Consider the following 18,160-nt stretch of genomic DNA (forward strand, 5'->3'; position numbering starts at 1 on the left):
TGCATAAATGAAAAAGTCTTCAATTTGTTCAAAACCTGAATGTATCGCTTTCATTTACTAATTGGCATTATAATTGAAGTTACAAAAGTTCTTCTGCTGCTGTGGACTTTTCCTTATAAAGACAGGAAAGGAGGATCATAAACAGGAAGAAGGAGTTATTGCAGGTCGTGCGTGTCCAGTTGCGCGCTGTTCTTTTTGCAGTCGGATGGTGAAATTTTCATGTGATTTAATGAAAATAAACACGGGCCTGTAACAGCGCTGCACACAAGTATTTATCACCATATTACATCTTAATGCTGTCAGACAGGAGCAGAGGTTTGACAGGATGAATAAACAGTGGACAGCAGAGACTTGAAAGAACCTCCTGTATTGATTTATTGATCAGTGAAGACTGAATACTGAACTTCCTCCTTAAAGCACATGAAACATTTTTTGTGTGATTGAAACGCACATTATTACTGAAGACCAGTTGATGTGATGTACGCTCAACACAAATACTGTCTAAGCGTTCTTATTTTTCACATATAAATGTATGCAGCATGTAATATGCATGCAAAAAAAAAAGATTTTTTTCTCACAAATTACTCTCAGAAAGTCGTTAAAAAAAATCACATAAACATGCACGTAGGAAATCCATCCATGAGCAGGTGTGACATTACATCAGCGTGTTGAATAAACAGCAGTTTATCAATCCACATAACGCGTCGTTAATTTTATTAAATATCCTGATTTGGGTCCGTTCTCATTTTTCACAGATATAAAATAGGTTTGCAAAATGTGAGGAATATTCAAAGTTGGAATCTTACCATAGAAATTGATGGTAATATGGAGGAATTTGGGGATAGTTCATGCTAACTGCATTTACCGTGCCGTTTACAGTGATAAATGCCATCATTGGGTATTTTCATAAGGAGATAAGCAGGGAAACATTTTTTGATATGCATATTTACGAAAAGTGGTGTTTTTGAAAAGATCTATGTGTGGAACTGTAATTAATAATTCCAGTGAACACAGAGAGCGTGGCCTCAAATGCATTGCAGTTGCCTGCAAATGTTGATAATCTGTGCATGTGATGTAAGAATGCACAGTTAAATACAGTTTTTGTATAAATTCCCCCAAAATGTCCATTTGATTCCAACTCGTGCAAAGACATAAAAAGGTAAATATCCCCCTGCTTAAAGATTCTGGAAATTTACTTTGTACCCCTTTGCAAACCGAGTGGACAGACCTTTCAAAGACAATATGGTCATGATTTTTTGCCTCAAAGGAAAAGAAAAGTAATGAAAAACATCATAGTAATTTATTGGTCCCCACGCTGCATGTGGATCCCTGTCAGAACAAATCAGTTGCTTTTGCTGGATCTCTTAATTGACTCTGCTTGGTGGAAGGTTGAAGTGGAAGATGGCAGCTAAATCAGGTGTAAACTTCAGTGCAGTCGCTGAAGACCTGCCACAGGTCCTGTTGTGTCATTCACATGTTAAGCAGGGAAAGTGTGATTCGCACTCAAGTCATGCACTTCATGTGCAAAACATGAGGAGCACCTGAGCTTCCCATGAAGAAAATTGAAGCTGGTGCCCTGCTATTGATAGCACCTGTTCCAAATCCACCTCAGCATTTCCAGGGGAGCGGCGTTGAGGGGATGAGACAGTCAGGAAGACTGAATTAATGAGTGAGTGGGCTGCAGTGGCATGGGAAAAGGCTTCTATCACATTGATTGTGTTCTCAGGTCATGCGGACCTCACCACCTGCACTTTGTCTGCGAGTTAACTTGTTAACTGTTTAACTGATTAGCATTTGTTTTTGCTCCTGGGGATTAAAAAAAAAACAACAACAACCCCAACTAAGATAATCAAATCAAGTTGACAGAAAGTCTGTGTGGCTGTGTGAATATCAGGAGTTGCTTCATCCAGATTAGCAGTCGTGTAGCCGCAGAGTGACTCGAAACAGCGTCGTCTTCTCAGTGCGGAAACAGCTGGTCATGTGACAGTGTCAAGATGGAGCAGAGGGCATGGCATGGTGTTTGTCTGGGGAAGCACTTCTGCAGAGGTGTCCATTCGGACCAAGACTTTGCCTCTGTCGTGTTTTTAGTGTTGGTTGGATGTTTGAGTGATCAGGCTGTGGCAGTCTCCAGATCTTACAGGAGAGTTTTTGTGCTGTGTCATCTGGTTTTATGAAGTATTTTTCTTTCCCCATCGTCTTTGTTGCGTACTGCATACAGCAACTTCTTCACACGAGTGGGTTTTCCTTGGGTCTTGGGATGAGCATATTTATTCGATCTTCCTCTCTCTCGTTTCTGTGTTTGTTGCATCGTTGTTGATCTTAAAAACGCTGTGTCTTGATTTGCGATTTTAACAAAAACTCCAATTACTATTGTGGACAGTAGTGCACAAAGAAATGGCTTGATCTTTGTTCAAGCGTTATTTAATTGAACAAGTTTTTAATTTATTAGATTTTTATTTTTAAAACAGTCCTGCACAATTATATGTTCTGAGATAATTTTGCTAGATACACTAAGTTGAGAAATTGATTTTGCAAGATTGATTTTATTTGTGCGCATTTTTTGTGATTACTAATTATACCGTTTAATTATTATATCACAACCGCATATTGCAGTATTGTGTGGGATATTGCAATAGGACACTTTTGCCAAGTTAGACCACTGTCTTGTACAAAGGTCATTTCCTTCCACTGGCGTCCCCCTCCTCTCTTGTCACCCTCTCCTTGCTGTTGCAGATCAGGAGCTTTTTGTTCAGTTTCGGTGGATCAGCCCCACTAGTGATCCACTGTAAAATCAGCAAGGTGGAGGTTTCCCTTTCTCATCAAACTTTATTTATGAAAAGGATACTATTCATGCATTTCAAATGGAAAAGAAGATCTACAAAGATGTGAACCGTGTTGCTCACGTCTACCCATGAATGGTCTCCAGAAAAGCCTTGATATATTCATTTTAGGTGTGCTGATTAGCTTGAGATGATGACCAAACAGGGTTGCATAATAGCTCAGATATCTGGATGATGTGGAGTAATAGGCTCAGCTTCTCCAAAATGAAATATGTGGACTGAATGTGCTCCACCCCCTCTTTGACAAGACTGTAGTTATTGTAAGTGGAAGTTCTTTCTTTCTTTCTTTCTTTCTTTCTACAGTGGTTCTGTGTGTGTCTCCTGTCAGCCTGCGAAGTCAGAACTGCTATGTTGGAAAAACCTATTCTTGTTTATGTTGAAGGGCGACTAGTTTGAAGCAGTTTTGGCAGCATCTCACAACCAGATGCTGGATGTTTGGAAAGGGAACCAAACTGAACTACAAAAACAAATGCATGGTTACATTAATACACACCGGTGAACCGCTTTTTGGTTTGGAACCAACTAAAAAGAGTCTAAACAGAACAGAACTTCCTGGATGTAAATGTTAAATTCCCTAATTATTGGAGTTAAGTTTCTGCTTTTAATCACTAGCAGAGCTGAGGCCAGACTCTCAAAGCCTCTCAGTCAGTGCTGATCTTTTTCTCCCCCCTCCCCCCCCCCTTTTCAGTTTTGGATGAGTGATCGCATCTATTTTAAGATGTAACCCACATATTTAACCAAAAATCAGGTTATGAAAATGCAGAACGGATATGGATGTGACAACCAACATTACAGCATCTGTGTCTTACATGTATATACCCCTCTTTGTGCCCAGAAGTGAACCAAGTCAGACTATTATTTGGCGTCCATCTGTAAGTCGCATGTAGGTCACATGTCTCGGGATCTGACTTTGAACTTCACATCCTTCAAAACATGTGACTGAAAGCAGGTTTTTGCTGCTCGCTGATTAGAAAACACACACGGAAGAAGACAGTGAATAAGAACAGGGAGCTTTTTCAGCTGTGGACTGAATTTCTCACCTGATAAAGTCTGAACAGATATACTAGAGTGATATCACCACACAGGCTCGGTAGAAGGGTGTAGAACAGACAAATACATCAACCTGAAAAAGGTTGTAGCTGCAATGAATGTTTTAGTTTTCTGTGAAAATGAACGTTTTGTTGATTTTTGGGGTATAAGTCAGGACATTTTCCTCTCCTCTTTTAGTGATGAAATGGCTAATCGGTATAGAGTAGTTTCTGATGAAATAATGTTTGGTTGCAGCCCAAGATAAAAATTCATGATAGGATTTTTGAAATCCTGAAAATGTTCTGTAATGGTGGCGCTTGAATAATTGGATGCAAAGTGTCTGGAGCGGCAAACTGCAAAAATACAGTGCATTTCTTACTAACTGCCTCTCAAATGTGATATGGTGTGTTCCTCTATAGAGATGCTGCAGTTTTTAATTGCATCCTGATCAGTTATTTCATTTTTCTTCTGTGTTAAAGCTTTGCAGAAAACCTGGTCGATGAAATGTGCTGTTGGGATATCACCAGACGACGCTGAACTAAAGCTGCGAGGCGTGATGATGTCAGTCATCAAATACTCGTTGTGATATTTGCCTTCAAGTCTGAGAAGTGGCAGTGTTTATGTTGTCATGTATGCAGATTTAGCTGCCACCCTACTTGGGCTGAACCACTTGGAGGGGAAAAATGTGCAATTGTGTTTATTTTTGACTGATATTGCAATTTTAATGCCATTCACAATATCATAAGGAATTTTCATTCAGATGCAGGATGAACTGGGGGGCAGCACAAAGGGCCAAAATATCATAACAAATTTAGATTTGTTTTTTTTAAAGTACGTTATGTGTGAAGGTCTTGAACAAAATAGAATCCCCTCAAGGGTTGGTTGCCTCTCTTTTGTAGTTTGTGTCTTTACAAGTGTACATGTGCCATTTCATAAATGTGAGTCATCATGAATTCATTCATGTGTGTGTGTGTGTGTGTGTGTGTGTGTGAGACTGGAGACGCATGAGTCCTGCTGGGCTCCGTGGTGTTCAGATGGTGCAGGCCAGTGGGGACACGTATGTGATGGTAGCTGTTAAAAAAAAAAAAAAACAACTACTGCTGAAAATAGGAAGCTGCCAGACCAGACCAGTCTGATAGATGTAACTCAGTTTATCTTCTGCTCAGGCGTTTGTTGACTTCCTTCTGCATTTTAAAGTGCGTCTTATCGTGTTGATGATACGTTCTCCCAGTTCAGTTCACGTTCTTGTTCTTTCTTGATGCTACAGCAGCCTATGGCAATAAAAATCCTTCTATCATCTTTTATCAGTTACAAGACGTAGACATGTCAGGTGGAAGGAATTATTAATAGCTGGCAGGCTTTGCCTCCCGCTGTAAGACTAAAGTGAGGTTTATAAAACATTTCAATGATGATGATTTCAGAAAGACTGCTGTAGTTTACAATGTAGGCAAATACTTTAAAATGCCATTGTTGAATCTCAAGCTGGATGTATGAGAAGAACAATGTTGGGTGAAGTACGTTTTCAGTGGATAGTTAGAACCAGAGCGCGGTGGGGGTGATACTGGTGGTCCGATGGAACCAAGATCAATTTTTTGCTCCTTATTCATCTTCAGAATCAAAAACTCGTAGGATGATTTCAGATGATAAAACCTCTCTAGATGAAGCATTAGTGGAGAGTGAGTGATTGCTTGTGTTGGTCCTGAAAGGAGGTGTGGTCAGGCGGTGTATTGTTGTTGGGGTTTTCCTTAATTGAGGGAGTGGAAAGTGATTATACCACTGACCACACAAAAGGGCCAAGCAACTCTTTTACTTAATTAAAATGCTGTGATTTTGCCGACCTGCGTGTAGGAAGGTCGAGCAACACTGGCAGAGATTGGAGGACGCGCGGCAGCACAAATGTGCAGAAGATCACGACGTGAACATTCCAGTGTGACCGTGTCGTGCACATCACATGGGCCCCCCCCTTCAGGGAGTTTGGTGGATTCCTGCTGTTTTTGTAGCTGGTCAGTTTGTGCACCTTCATTTTTCAGCCTCCATGCAAACTTATGCTCGACTGGATGAACAGGATAAACAAATGCATAAAGACTATCCACCCCCCCACCAAATACAGGGTCTGCCGTTAGAGAGACCCTGTATTCAGGACAACGTCTGTACTTTGACTGAGGAGGTCATGTGATTAGCAACATCAGTCCTTCTGTTAGCAGGATGAATCAAAAAGTTGTGGATGATGGATTTGATGAAATGTGGAAGGATGATAGAACTTAGGTTGAGAAACAGTGGATTAGTTTTTGGGACAGATCCAGATCTGATGATGTCATGTGGCCTTGGGCTCTCTCCCAGTACCCTTTATTTGATTATTTAAATCTCCCAACAAGCCAACTGTCGGGATCTAATAGCTATTAATGTTCCGTGTTCTTCTACACATTCAAAAAGGTCACACGCACTGTTCTGACTCATACAGTGAAATAGTTCCATTATAATATCGAGCAATGCAATATTTTGTTTTTAAGCCTCTTTGCTGAGCTGGAGGCATTATGTTTCTGGGCTGCCAGTCTATCTTTCCTGTTCTCGTTGACGTAATATCTCAGGAGGGAATCTCTTCAAATCGGGCAAAGACATCCCTTTAGACTCAAGGATGAAAAAATTCAGCTCGTTAACGGTCACACAATGCTGTATTTCCTGGTTTTCTTAGCAATTGAAACATGAGAGAGACAAAACTCTTGACGTGACTGGACAGTGTAATCTCTCCGGTTAAATGTTGAGCTTCTGAAATTACATTTTTTTGAACGGACAAACAATAAACATATTGTTTCCTCAGTGGAAAATGCTCCTAAATTCACATATGTACCCTCTACGTAGCAGTGCGCTAAGGTGCAAGCACTCTTGATTGGTTTAATTAATGTTATGCCCTAAACATACTTGCGGTTAATTAAAAGAGTAAGAACTATCCTTTTGCATGTGGTGCCTTACTTAAGGCAGAGATTATGCATTGTTCAGCTAATTAGACTTTACCCCAGTATAGAGGGCCCTTGCTGATTAGGTCTCAGACAATTGCCTGACTTCCTCGAGCAGGTGATTTATTCCTGTTACCTGTCAATGATACCCTCCAAATGCAAATTAGTGCACAATTAAGTGCAAAACAGAGTTCCCACAAATGTCAAATTCCCTCATGTAAACACAGCTCCACATTTGTGACCTTTAGTAAGACAATTAGGCCTTATCGACATGAAGGCAGACACATTTCCTGTTTCTGTGTCAAACAGGTCTCTATGATCCTTTCTCACTGCTGCTCTCAAACTGAATGCTAAACAGATTTTTGTCTCATTTTATTTGGCTCAGTGAGCTGTGTATGAAGAGAATATTCCAAAAACCGTCTCTCTGTTGTTTACCTCTTTTGTTTTCTCTCGTCGCTGTACGATCTTGAAATAGTCAAACAAATTGTGAACAAGAGCAAATTGTTTGCTTACATTTTAAACTTGCTGTCAGCACCTTGCAAGCTCCGTGAAAGGGTTCATTAAGTCTCCCTTTTGGTTCCTAACGAACAGAATTGTCCTTTGTAGCATTATGCAGTTCCCCTAACCTCCAGTCTCTTGATGACAGGGGCATTCTCAGTCAAACAAGATGCTTTCATGTTTTCACTGTAGTGTCAGTTACAAAAAACAAAATTAGGAGGAAATACCTCAAGGGTTGCTCACCACTTTGAGGAAACCTGTTGGGCTTGTAAACTACAGCAAACCAGTGGTGACCGTTTTCAAGCCTGGTCCTGAAATTTTTTATTTGCCACGTCCCCAGCAGATCTGTGGCAGGTCTCTTGCGATTTCAGTTAAATTTCGCTTAATTGTGCAGCCCTATTTGCCATTTATGTGTACTTTTCATTTCAGCTTGACACTGTATGGCTTCAATGTTGGATGATAATAATAATGTGAATTATATTCTTTTGTGTCAACAGATGCAGTGAAGGGATAGAAGATGAAAATACACAAGAAGGACAAGCAGCAGGTTTGTATTGCAGTCACACTCGCATGTAGCAGCAGTGATACAAGATAAATCTGGACCTGGAAGTTTCAGTCTCTGTGTTTTTTGATATTTTGATTTTTAGGAATATTTATTATTTTAATGCAGCTAAATACCAGGTGTCACAGAAAGTTTAAATAATATATATGTGTGTGTGTGTGTGTGTGTGTGTGTGTGTGTCTGCGTGCATGCGTGTGTGAGGTGAGAGAGTTCACTTTGTGATGGAGGATGGATCCGCTTTGAGTTGATTCAGCCTGTCTTCTTGAAGTCTGCTGGTCATTGTAGTTTTCCTGCTCAGGCTTGGATCATGGTTTGCTTCTGGTCATACTTGAGTCAAGCTGAGCAGGGTGATGAGTCAGAGTTTGTGGAAGTGCAAGGTGACACAGCAGCGACTCTCGCCTCTGCCAAAGTTCTCCGAGCAGCGGTGCCGAGGTGCTAGCACTGCCACCGCAGCAAAACTCGACGCCACATTATCACGTGCACTTCTGGTATCAGATATGAGTTCTTTTTTCATACATACATCCATTTAAACTAACTGTGTTTACCCTCTCATATACAACATTGTATTCTTATAAGCGGATATGCATGCAAACATTTGTAATACACATTTTTATTAGTAAGAACTACCTGGAAAAATGTCTGGTTTTACTGGTAATTCACATAGAGTTGTGTTAAACCCCACATATTCCCATTAATTCTCATGTAAGGTTTCAACATTTTTTTTCCAATAAATAGTCATTTTAATATTAATATTTTAATATAATATAATGTGTTTTTTCACTTATATTGACTAGAAATGTTCACTTGAACCATTGCAGATGTAACGTGATATTTTTTGCCAGGATATTATCAGTCTGTCTATTATGATGCGGCTTCATGGATATGTTGTCTCAGTTTTCTAACTTTTTAGGAGTCTTAGTTAACTAATATTCTTAGCTTTCTTTAGGTTCTTTTAGCTGGTTATGACTTGATACGTCCCAAACCATCTCCACTATTACCTTTAAAAAAAAAAAAAAAAAAAGCTCAAGGATTTCCGCCATTATTCAAGGATTTCCGCCATTATTCAAGGATTTCCGCCAGTATTCAAGGATTTCCGCCAGTATTCAAGGATTTCCGCCAGTATTCAAGGATTTCCGCCAGTATTCAAGGATTTCCGCCAGTATTAATACAAGGCCAAGAAGCAGCGAAGATTTGTGACATGAGCTGATAATAGTTTGAGATCACGACAAAAACAGTTTCACTGACAGTCTGGTTTTGTGGTGACTGTGGGCTTGCTGTTGGTTTGTACTGGTTTTGTCATCATGAAAGCTGCAGAGCACTGTGCGCGCGCACACACACACACACACACACACAGTGGCCTGTTGTCATTGCCCTATACTATGATTGTTTGATCATAATGCGGAGAATTAGCTTTTGCATTTCCAATAAATAAAATGATCCTTCAAGAGAAAATCTTGATGCATCCAGTGAAGACATAGATCCTGTTCAGTTGGAGGGTGGAACATGGACAGATTGAGCAGTGGTTTTTATCTTCATTCATTAAAAAAAATGAACAGACAGCGATCGCTCTCTGCAGACTGACCAAGGCTCTGAACTCTCCAACATACATTCATCCTGCACTGAATCTCTTAAAGCTTCAGCTTCATACCGGATCTCTCTAGTACTTCACCTGTAATTCCAATTGCAAGTTTAACTTGGCGTCCCTGCATTTCTTGTCATAGTTCTGAAACATTGTAGGAATTTAAAAATCAAACGCAATAACAGAGAAAAATTCTCTAAAAGAAAACAGCCTCTGCTAGTTGTGACAACCTAGATTTTCCCAGGAAAACTTGTAAAATGATTTGATTCTCCGGTTCTTCAAGCCGACTCAGACATTAAACAGACGTAAGATTTATGTCTGCTTTTAAAATCACATCCTCCATCCATTTTATTACATTGACTTTGTCTTTAAACATTTTAAATGTGATTCTTTTTGTCGAGACTGGTTTACCGTTGTCACATCTCGTTGTTGTAGGCTTCTCATTTGACTTGTGAAGATTAATTTGCAGAGGCTTGAAAAAGTCACTAATCAATAACCTTTCAGGCACAATTAATCCAGACTATAATACTGCCTGTATTGATAATTCCCTGCATCACATGAGTGTTACTTTCCCGGCAGATGAAAGTTCAAACAATGATTGGCCTCTCTAACGTCAAATAGTGATGTTTAGGTTTACAGTGTGTTTACAGTTCACTCGGGGAAGTTTACGCAGCGGCAAGTGAGACTTCCTCTGATGGTGTGATGGAGTGTGAGGACCGTATCTGATCTACATTTCAAGTGGCCGTCTGGCTATCAGGCCCCTTCATCTGGAAGCAACAGAGCGATAATGTCACTGTGGTGGATGGATGCGCAGCGAAGCAGATGTCTATCTGCAGATGCTCAGTGACAGAGTGACATCATCGCTGTGTGTCATGAAAGAACTTTAACGTGATGATGGGTTGTTGAAGAAATGCATTAAAATGTTAAGTTATTGAGTATTCAGCAAAAGACAGTTGAACATTTAACTCACTGACTGAGTTACTGGCGAGTCTGGTACAGATCTCCCTGGAGTGGTGGGGGTTAGGGCCTCCACAGGGGTAGCGGTGTAATTTTGTGTGAGACTGAAGTTAATGCAACACAACAGTGTATTCCAATCAATTCACTTTTTCTATTGATTGACTTATTGTTGATTGTTTTTTTCCAGCACTAATGACCTGTAATCTTAGGTTAAGGTAGTATTTCTACCATAGAGCCTGTACAGTCTGATGAATGCTAACAAATCAGGCTGTTCTACAAATGGACACCTTGTTTTTTTGTTTTTTTTCCTCCTGAATATTTTTTTTCCCCGCCAATTCATGAATCAGCAAGAACCGTGTGAAGTCGGGATTTCTGAACTTCAAGGCGGCGCAGAGAAAAGCCTGAATTCCTTTGTCTGTCTGAGGCCTAGATTTAGTCACTTTGATCATCGCTCCATTCTCACCCAAACAAGTCAAACGTTTGTCTGCAGCGTTCTTTCTCTCCCTATCTTTTTTTCCTCCCAGTCAGGAACAAGAAGAATGTAGCTCTCCTGAGATGGATTGTCTTGTCTCTAGTGCATCGGTGGAGTGTTCCCTTGAGGTGTCACATAGTTTTTGGTAAATGTATATGCAGCCTTTTCACTTACAGTGTACTTGCAGCGCACTTTACTGCACCTGATGAGCTTGAGTTGTTCAGTATGATGGGAATGAGGGGGGAAATTAGCTTTGAATAAAAGTCATTGATTTTTTGATGATTGTCAAAGTGCAGTAAATACCCTCAATGATAGGATAAGAGACTAAGTAAGTAAATAAGTAAATTGTCTTAAGCCTAAAAGAATGTGCACTAAAGCATATGGATGGAGGTGTGCAGGCTGATTCTGGAGAGTAGTGATTCTACTCAGAGAGGAGATGTCTGCCTTTGAACATTTCAGTATATTCAAAATGAACAATGCTACTTCTCGCAGAGCTGATGCCAAGTCCACCTGGCTGTTGCCTGAGAGCTACTACAGTCTATCTGTCATCATTAAGAGCGGATGAAAAGAGAGAGAGAGGTTGTGTGTTTTGATTTAGGTTGGAAACTAAAGCTACCCGTACACCGCTACAGTTATTATACAGTGAGATATGTGGTCACTGTGGCGGCTCTAATCGGTCCCAAAGATCATTGACTGCAGCGACCGTTGCTACGCGGTGCAGACAGTCCCAGTGTCTTCCAGGCTTTTAGAAAACCATGCTGGCTTGTCAATGCTACTACAAAAGATTCTGATGGACTGGACAAATTGAACTCAGGTTCCAACTGTTCCCGACCCCAAGTGTTGGTCAGATAGAATGTAGAATACAAATATGTCACTTCAGCGTCTTGGAAATTGGAATGAGCAATTTTTTCCCCTGATGTATAGAATTCATAAACTGAGACAAAAGCCTGCACAAGAATTGGTCATGAAGAGCTCTGAACATCTGGTATTTGCATTGATTGCATTTATTTACAAATACTGAGCTGTGCTAAACACCGGCTGGGATGCAGGCTCACGCACTGATGTGTGTTGAGCTTCTCAAACAGATGACAACAGTGATGACAAGAGTGTTAGTCTAGCATGAATGTTAGCATGTTGTCTCATGTCTGATGCTGCTAGTGATGTTGGTATGAAGGGAAGCGCCAGCATTGATGAGACTGCAGTGCTCGTGGTCTATATTCGTGACAGACACTGTGTGTGTCTGTACATGTGTGTCTGTGTCTGTCTGAGTCTGAGTGTAGCTCGCGTGTGAGGCCGAGCTATTGATTCATCGCCAGTGTGATTGCAGGCAGCCTCCCTCAGCTGTATTCGGTCAGCTTTTCTGGACTGGCAAAACCTGCTACACTGCAGCACGTCACTGGAACGTGTGTGTGTGCGTGTGTGTGCGTGTGTGTGTCTGGGAGACTTGGTGAGAGAGATGGATTGCAGGAGACAGACCGTTAGTGTGTGTGTGTGTGTGTGTGTGTGTGTGTGTGTGTGTGTGTGTGTGTGTGTGTGTGTGTGTATGTGTGTTTGTTTTATTTTATGTATGTAGTCATCCATGTAAGCACTTTCAGCCATGAAGCTAATGAATGTGTGTTTGTTTCAGAGTGTGTGTGGAGAAAAGGGACAGTTGTTGGTATTGTATGTGTATGTAGTCAGTCATGTAAGCGCATTGAGCCGTGCAGTGTCAGTGTGGGAGAGAAAGTCTTGTGTGTGTGTGTGTGTGTGTGTGTGTGTGTGTGTGTGTGTGTGTGTGCGCTTGCCTGTGTAGTCAGTCATGTAAGCATATTCAACCATGACGTGATGCCCCAATGTCGGGTGTGTGTGTGTGTGTGGTGTGTGGGCTCTGCAGTTTCTCCGTTGTTGTGGAGATGGATGGCAGCAGCTCAAATTATTACTGAGCCTGGGCTAGCTTAGCCGCTAATTTTAGCCTCTAGGTTACCTGTAACTGTGTCTGCCAAGTCGCTTTTCTATAAGAGAAGACAAAGAAAGGGAGCATGGAGAGAGGTGAGGTTAGAAATTGTTTCCAGTAGTCTCTTTTCTGTTAATTAGGGCCTGAGCCAGAAGGTACTTCTGGCGAAGACCCTATTATGTTTGCTCGGCAGAGCAACACATTAGCAGCACTAAAAACACTAAAAACACTCACTAAACAGTGTCCCAGGCCCCCCCAACACCCATGAGGCAACTGGGCCAGACGGCCCGGAGCCAGTTTTCACATACACACCCATTCAAAACCTGGTATTATACTGTTCTTGCTCTCAATGAGTGCGCGCTATATGCGCATAATGCGCATAATGCGCATAACGCGCATAATCTAATTTGACCCCCTGAACATGCATGAAATTCGCTGAAATTTGGCACAATCGTTCGGTATGTCTCAACATTCACTAATCAAAAACAAAAACGCCACTAAAGTCTATAGCGCCACCTAGGGAGCCACACAAAAAAAAGATAATTTTTTTTAATTTCGCGCGCTATAACTCCTCACACAAAACTCCCACAGACATGGGACCAACACCGTTGGACTCGTCTCATCAAGACGAACAATTCTTACACTCTGACCCCTCACCTATCTCCAACAGAATGTCCACAAATTGGACAAAACTGTCAAAATCAGGACTTTTTTTACTCCCCGAACAAAATCTATCTCCTCCTAAACCGTAAATGCCAGGGCTTCCAAACTTTCACACATTACTCTCCCAACTGTGCTCTTCAAAAATCTTTAAAGGCTAATATACTACGCGCTCGGTTTGGATTTTATAAGCCCTCAAAGTGGGGGAGACACGTTTTACGCTTACAATGGAAGTCAATGGGGAGGCCGTGTCCTCTCATGGTACATACTCTCGAACAAATGCTTCTCACGTCTATACCATACATCGCACAGCTTTTAAAAACATATCACTGTATTCCTGACAAAAATCCCTACAAAAATATGGTATTTTGTGTTACTTTCCACCAACGTAGGCCGAGTTATTCAGCTTTTACACACTACATTTCTCTTCATCCTCCACTCTCTCCACTCTAGCACAGATCAAAGAAAGTGCAGCGGGGGAGGGGTTCTTAATGGGCCAGCTGGCAGCTCTGCTCTCAGCTCTGCCAGAGATGGCAGAGATTTGTTTACTGTAGTCATGGAAACCACAATTGGCACTTCTCTGCCCTCATGTACATACTCTCAAACAAACACTTGTCGCTTCTAAATGAAAACACTCACACCTTCAGAAAACACACCATTGAATTCCTGAGAAAAAACTCTACGAACTGATGTCTTTACATTACACTTTTGACCAACATATGCAGAGTTATGACTGTGTTTGTCAGTTAAACTGCCAAATCCTCCTCTGCTCTCCACTCTGACAGAGATGGCAGAGAGCGAGCAGAGAAGGGAGGGGCTCTTAAAGGGCCGGCTCTCAGCTCTGCACTCACACTGTGCAGCGCACTGAGGCTCGTATCTCCTAAACTACAAGGCCTAGGGATTTGCCGATTACACCGTTGGATTCGGGCCGGTGTCAAGGACGCGGCCGTAGGCCGCGCGGGGGCTCAGGCCCTAACAACGCTGCTTGCAGCTTTAATTGACACCCTTCTTGAATAATGGAATGACATCATGTGAATGAAAAGGGCTTACTGACACGTAAATGGGTTATGAGCAGGATGTGAGGAACATGGGCAGAGAGGCTCTCTCACTTTGCTTCATTTTAAATACACCAATGATAAAATAAGAGCCGTTCTTTTGTTATTATAAGAATCTGATGATTATATTCTTCCATTTTTGACAGACAATTGATAATTCATGGAGTGAGTAACCCATAATATGACAAAAAAATAGACAAGGGCATGCAGTGGATTCAAATAATAGTCATGGAATTCTCATGTCATATGATATCTTTGCTTGAATTGCCCGTCCATGAAGAGAAACAGTAGGTGGCCAGGAATGAAATTGCCCTCTTTTAAGTTCGATAGGTAGGTTGGCTCAATATATCAAACATAACCATTTTAAACCAGCAGGGGATGAGGGGAAGAGTGCTTTGACCAGAAATGAATTAGTTTTGAATCTGAACTGTTGGTTTCCAGCTTCTACTAAAAGGTAATTGTCTCTTCCAGTGTGAACTGTGACAGCACCATTGGGCGTGTCATTCAAGGGCCTGTGTCCATGATGCGTTCTTGATTAAAGGAACTGGAATGTTCCAGTCAATCTTGAGGAAGTGGACTGGTTCGCCAGTTGGCACCAAGGTATAAAGAGTCTGAAATGGAACAGTTTCCCTGTAGGTGGGAACATGTCCAGCCAAAGTGTTTTTATGCCTCTGTACTTTGTGTTGTCTGTCCATCCATACGTCTGATTTTGTTAGCAGCATCTCAGAAATACCCCAGGGGAACTGCTTATTATTTGGCTCAAATGCCCATTGGGATATGAAGATGAACTGAAAAGATTTTGGTGGTCGAAGGTCAAAGGGGATTTCCATCGTCACCTCACGTGTACACAACGTCTGTCACATTATACTCAATGCAGTATTTCAGGAATACTTCAAGGGAGTTGCTTCAGTTTGGTTCAAATGTCCACTAAGACTCAAGGATGACCCGAAAAAAAATGCTGGTGGTCAAAGGTCACGGTTACAACCAGCACAGATGATGACTTGCTTTTTTCTGACTGTATTTCCAAAGGTTTTTTTTGGTTTGGTCATGATAGCAGCTCACAGGATTCTAAGTAATCCATCTAATCAAATTTCTGTAGAGTTTCTAATGAAGTAGTACTTATTTCTATATTAAGTAAGACCTATTTCTAATTAAGTAATAATTATTTCTAATTAAGTAATTCCTATTCACTTCTGAAGTCAACGCAGTTTTCCGTTCTCTTTTTAGGTAAAAGTTCTATCAACGGTCAAAGGTTTAACAAAGGAACAGCGAAATGTTTTGATTTGTATGAGAGGTTCAGGTGTTCGCCTTCCCCCACGAGACTTCAATTTCTGCAAAGTTACTTTAGTGTTTTAAGTGTTTGTCACATTCAGAATTAAGTGATTTAGTCTTATTTTGTTTATCCAAAGTGGCTACAGCATATAGTTTTCATGTAATATATAGAAAAAGCAATAATTTATTCATGACGAATAATCAGTCCTCCTTCAAGCAATGTAGTTCTTCAGCAGATTTTTGCAGAATGGCAGACGTAGTGGAGAGCGTGCTTAAAGAAGGGGGTGATTAATAACATTTACAGAGCCATTATTGAAGTAGCGCTCACCTGCGTTGGTGCTCCTCTCTGCCTGATACCGGACAGGTGTGTCTAACTCATGCAGTAGCAGAAGCTCCAGCATCAGGGGAGTTTGGTTGCCAGTTAGATTGCAGGGATGATTCACATCAATGTGCCATCACTAGCATGATTCCTCTCACCTCCTGGCCGACGTTAACACACTTCCTGTACAGTGGTGCTTAGTAAGCAGTGGCTGGTGTGGATTGTGGAGCCAAGAAAGTTAACCCCCATGGTCTCTTAAGAAGTATCGTGTTAGGAGAAGGAAAAGTAATGCTCCATTCACAGTGCACTTACATTATAACCACATCCTCCATGTACATCTACTCTCAGCAATTTTGATACACACTTCCCCAGCTTGCTCTTGTCACTTGCAATGACTTAATACTGGCTTCATCTGTAACCGTAGATTGTTGCCGGTGTAGTTTGTCTGTTTTGAATGGAGATAAAAATCCAATGGATTTTGCGGTAGCAAGGAGAGGTATTTCTCCATCAAACAGACAGGACACAGTGGGTTCCCTGGCTGCTCAAACATTAATCCCTGTAGGCTCTTTTGCAGGCGTCCTTGTGTGTTTTATGTCTCTGTGCTGGCGGTAGCTGTGGGCCACAGACATCGTGATTTCAGGTTGTCCATACGTACGTCCATCCCGTTGCTGTTAAAGGGAACGCTAGTAGGGAATTTCTTTAAATTTGCCGCAAGCGTCCTCTGGAACTCTAGGATGAACTGAGGCACACTTCTGTGAGGCCTTCAACCATAATACAGTATTTCTAGTTTGAGTTACTTGTTGAATGGCATCACAGTGTACTTCTGACTGTTTTCTTCCTGGAGGCTTCAGGTGGTGGCAGTCTAAGCAGATTTCATCGAGCTTGCTGTGTTTGGATTCAGTGCACGAGAGTGCTTGATTTTCTCAAAGTCTGTCAAACACTTGGTGGGTAAAGTTATTTTCCACTGCTCCAATTGAAACGTTTCTAGTTAAGAATCAGGGATCTTTAAAACAAACATCCTGTCAGGCTGATCAGTGGATCATTGATGCGTTGCCCTACATGGAGGTCAACATGAATACTAAACCACTTGTTTTAGTGTCAGTTGCGTCAGTCTTTCTCAGCACATCGGGTCTGAAAACAGCAGATAGTTTTGATTAACAGTCCAATGTTTCTGTCATTAATTTCAGTATCTCTTTGTTAAACATCTTTGTTTTCCATGCCGCCCATCTCCTCAAACCGTTCATCCACCCAGTAAATCCAAATTATCAATAAAATCAGACATTTTGGAGCAGTTTGTTTGGGCCACTAATACTGATGCGGTCTAGATACAGTTTTGTATCAATACACAATATTTTACAGCGGCTTCATCATAAAGGACTGAAACTCTCCTTTAAAATGGCTGTTGTTTTGTCCTGTGCCTCACTTCCAAATTTGTGATGTGTGCCGAAGGTGAAATAACACGGGAATGGAGATGACAACAAAAGATGCCGTGATCCAGACGACGAACAACTGTATTTAACTGAATAAAGTAAAAGCAGGAATTGTATTTGTCTTGTGACAAGATAGCTTAACACAGGCATGGAGGGTAAAAGACCGGTTTGAAATTGGGGATGAGGAGACGACATTTGCTAAAATGGTCATAAGATGACTGTCATCAATCATCCGTGGGCAAATTTGGGTCATTACAGCTGCAAGACATGAAATTTAAATAGAAACATAATGACTACACATTATTAACAACAGTGTGGGCGGAAGAAAGTCTCCATGTGCTCCTCATCAACAGATTTACCTCTGAGACAGGTTTGGATCAATGAAGGAACAAGTACATGCTGTACCACTGCGTCTGCAGATCTGCGGTTATTGAGTCAATAGAACGTGCAGAAAGCCATTTGCCCCGTCAAGTGGCTTTGCTTCATGTAGTTTTATGTCCCAGGTACCGTTCTTTGCATCATGCAAATGTGGCCTACTTGGAGAGCAGTGATTCGGTTGTGTTACTCATTCCGGCGCGAGTGGCCTAGTTCTGCCCCTGT

The 18,160-nt window shown here is 41.4% G+C and overlaps 1 protein-coding gene across 8 annotated transcripts in view; it reads left to right on the plus strand.

Annotated features, from left to right (window-relative positions):
• Window positions 1-18,160, plus strand: part of chd6 (chromodomain helicase DNA binding protein 6) — an 84,087-nt gene that overhangs the window by 9,534 nt on the left and 56,393 nt on the right. For all 8 annotated transcript variants that reach the window (XM_086200281.1, XM_086200282.1, XM_086200280.1 and 5 more), the window contains exon 2: window positions 7,819-7,868. In XM_086200281.1, the coding sequence (XP_086056407.1) occupies window positions 7,839-7,868 (30 nt within the window). In that variant the 5' untranslated portion in view covers window positions 7,819-7,838. The remainder of the gene's footprint in view (window positions 1-7,818; window positions 7,869-18,160) is intronic.

This window comes from Aulostomus chinensis, chromosome 3, assembly GCF_037954235.1.
Source record: "Aulostomus chinensis isolate RoL2024-O1b breed Wild chromosome 3, RoL_Achi_v1.0, whole genome shotgun sequence".
Classification (NCBI taxonomy): Eukaryota; Metazoa; Chordata; class Actinopteri; order Syngnathiformes; family Aulostomidae; genus Aulostomus; species Aulostomus chinensis.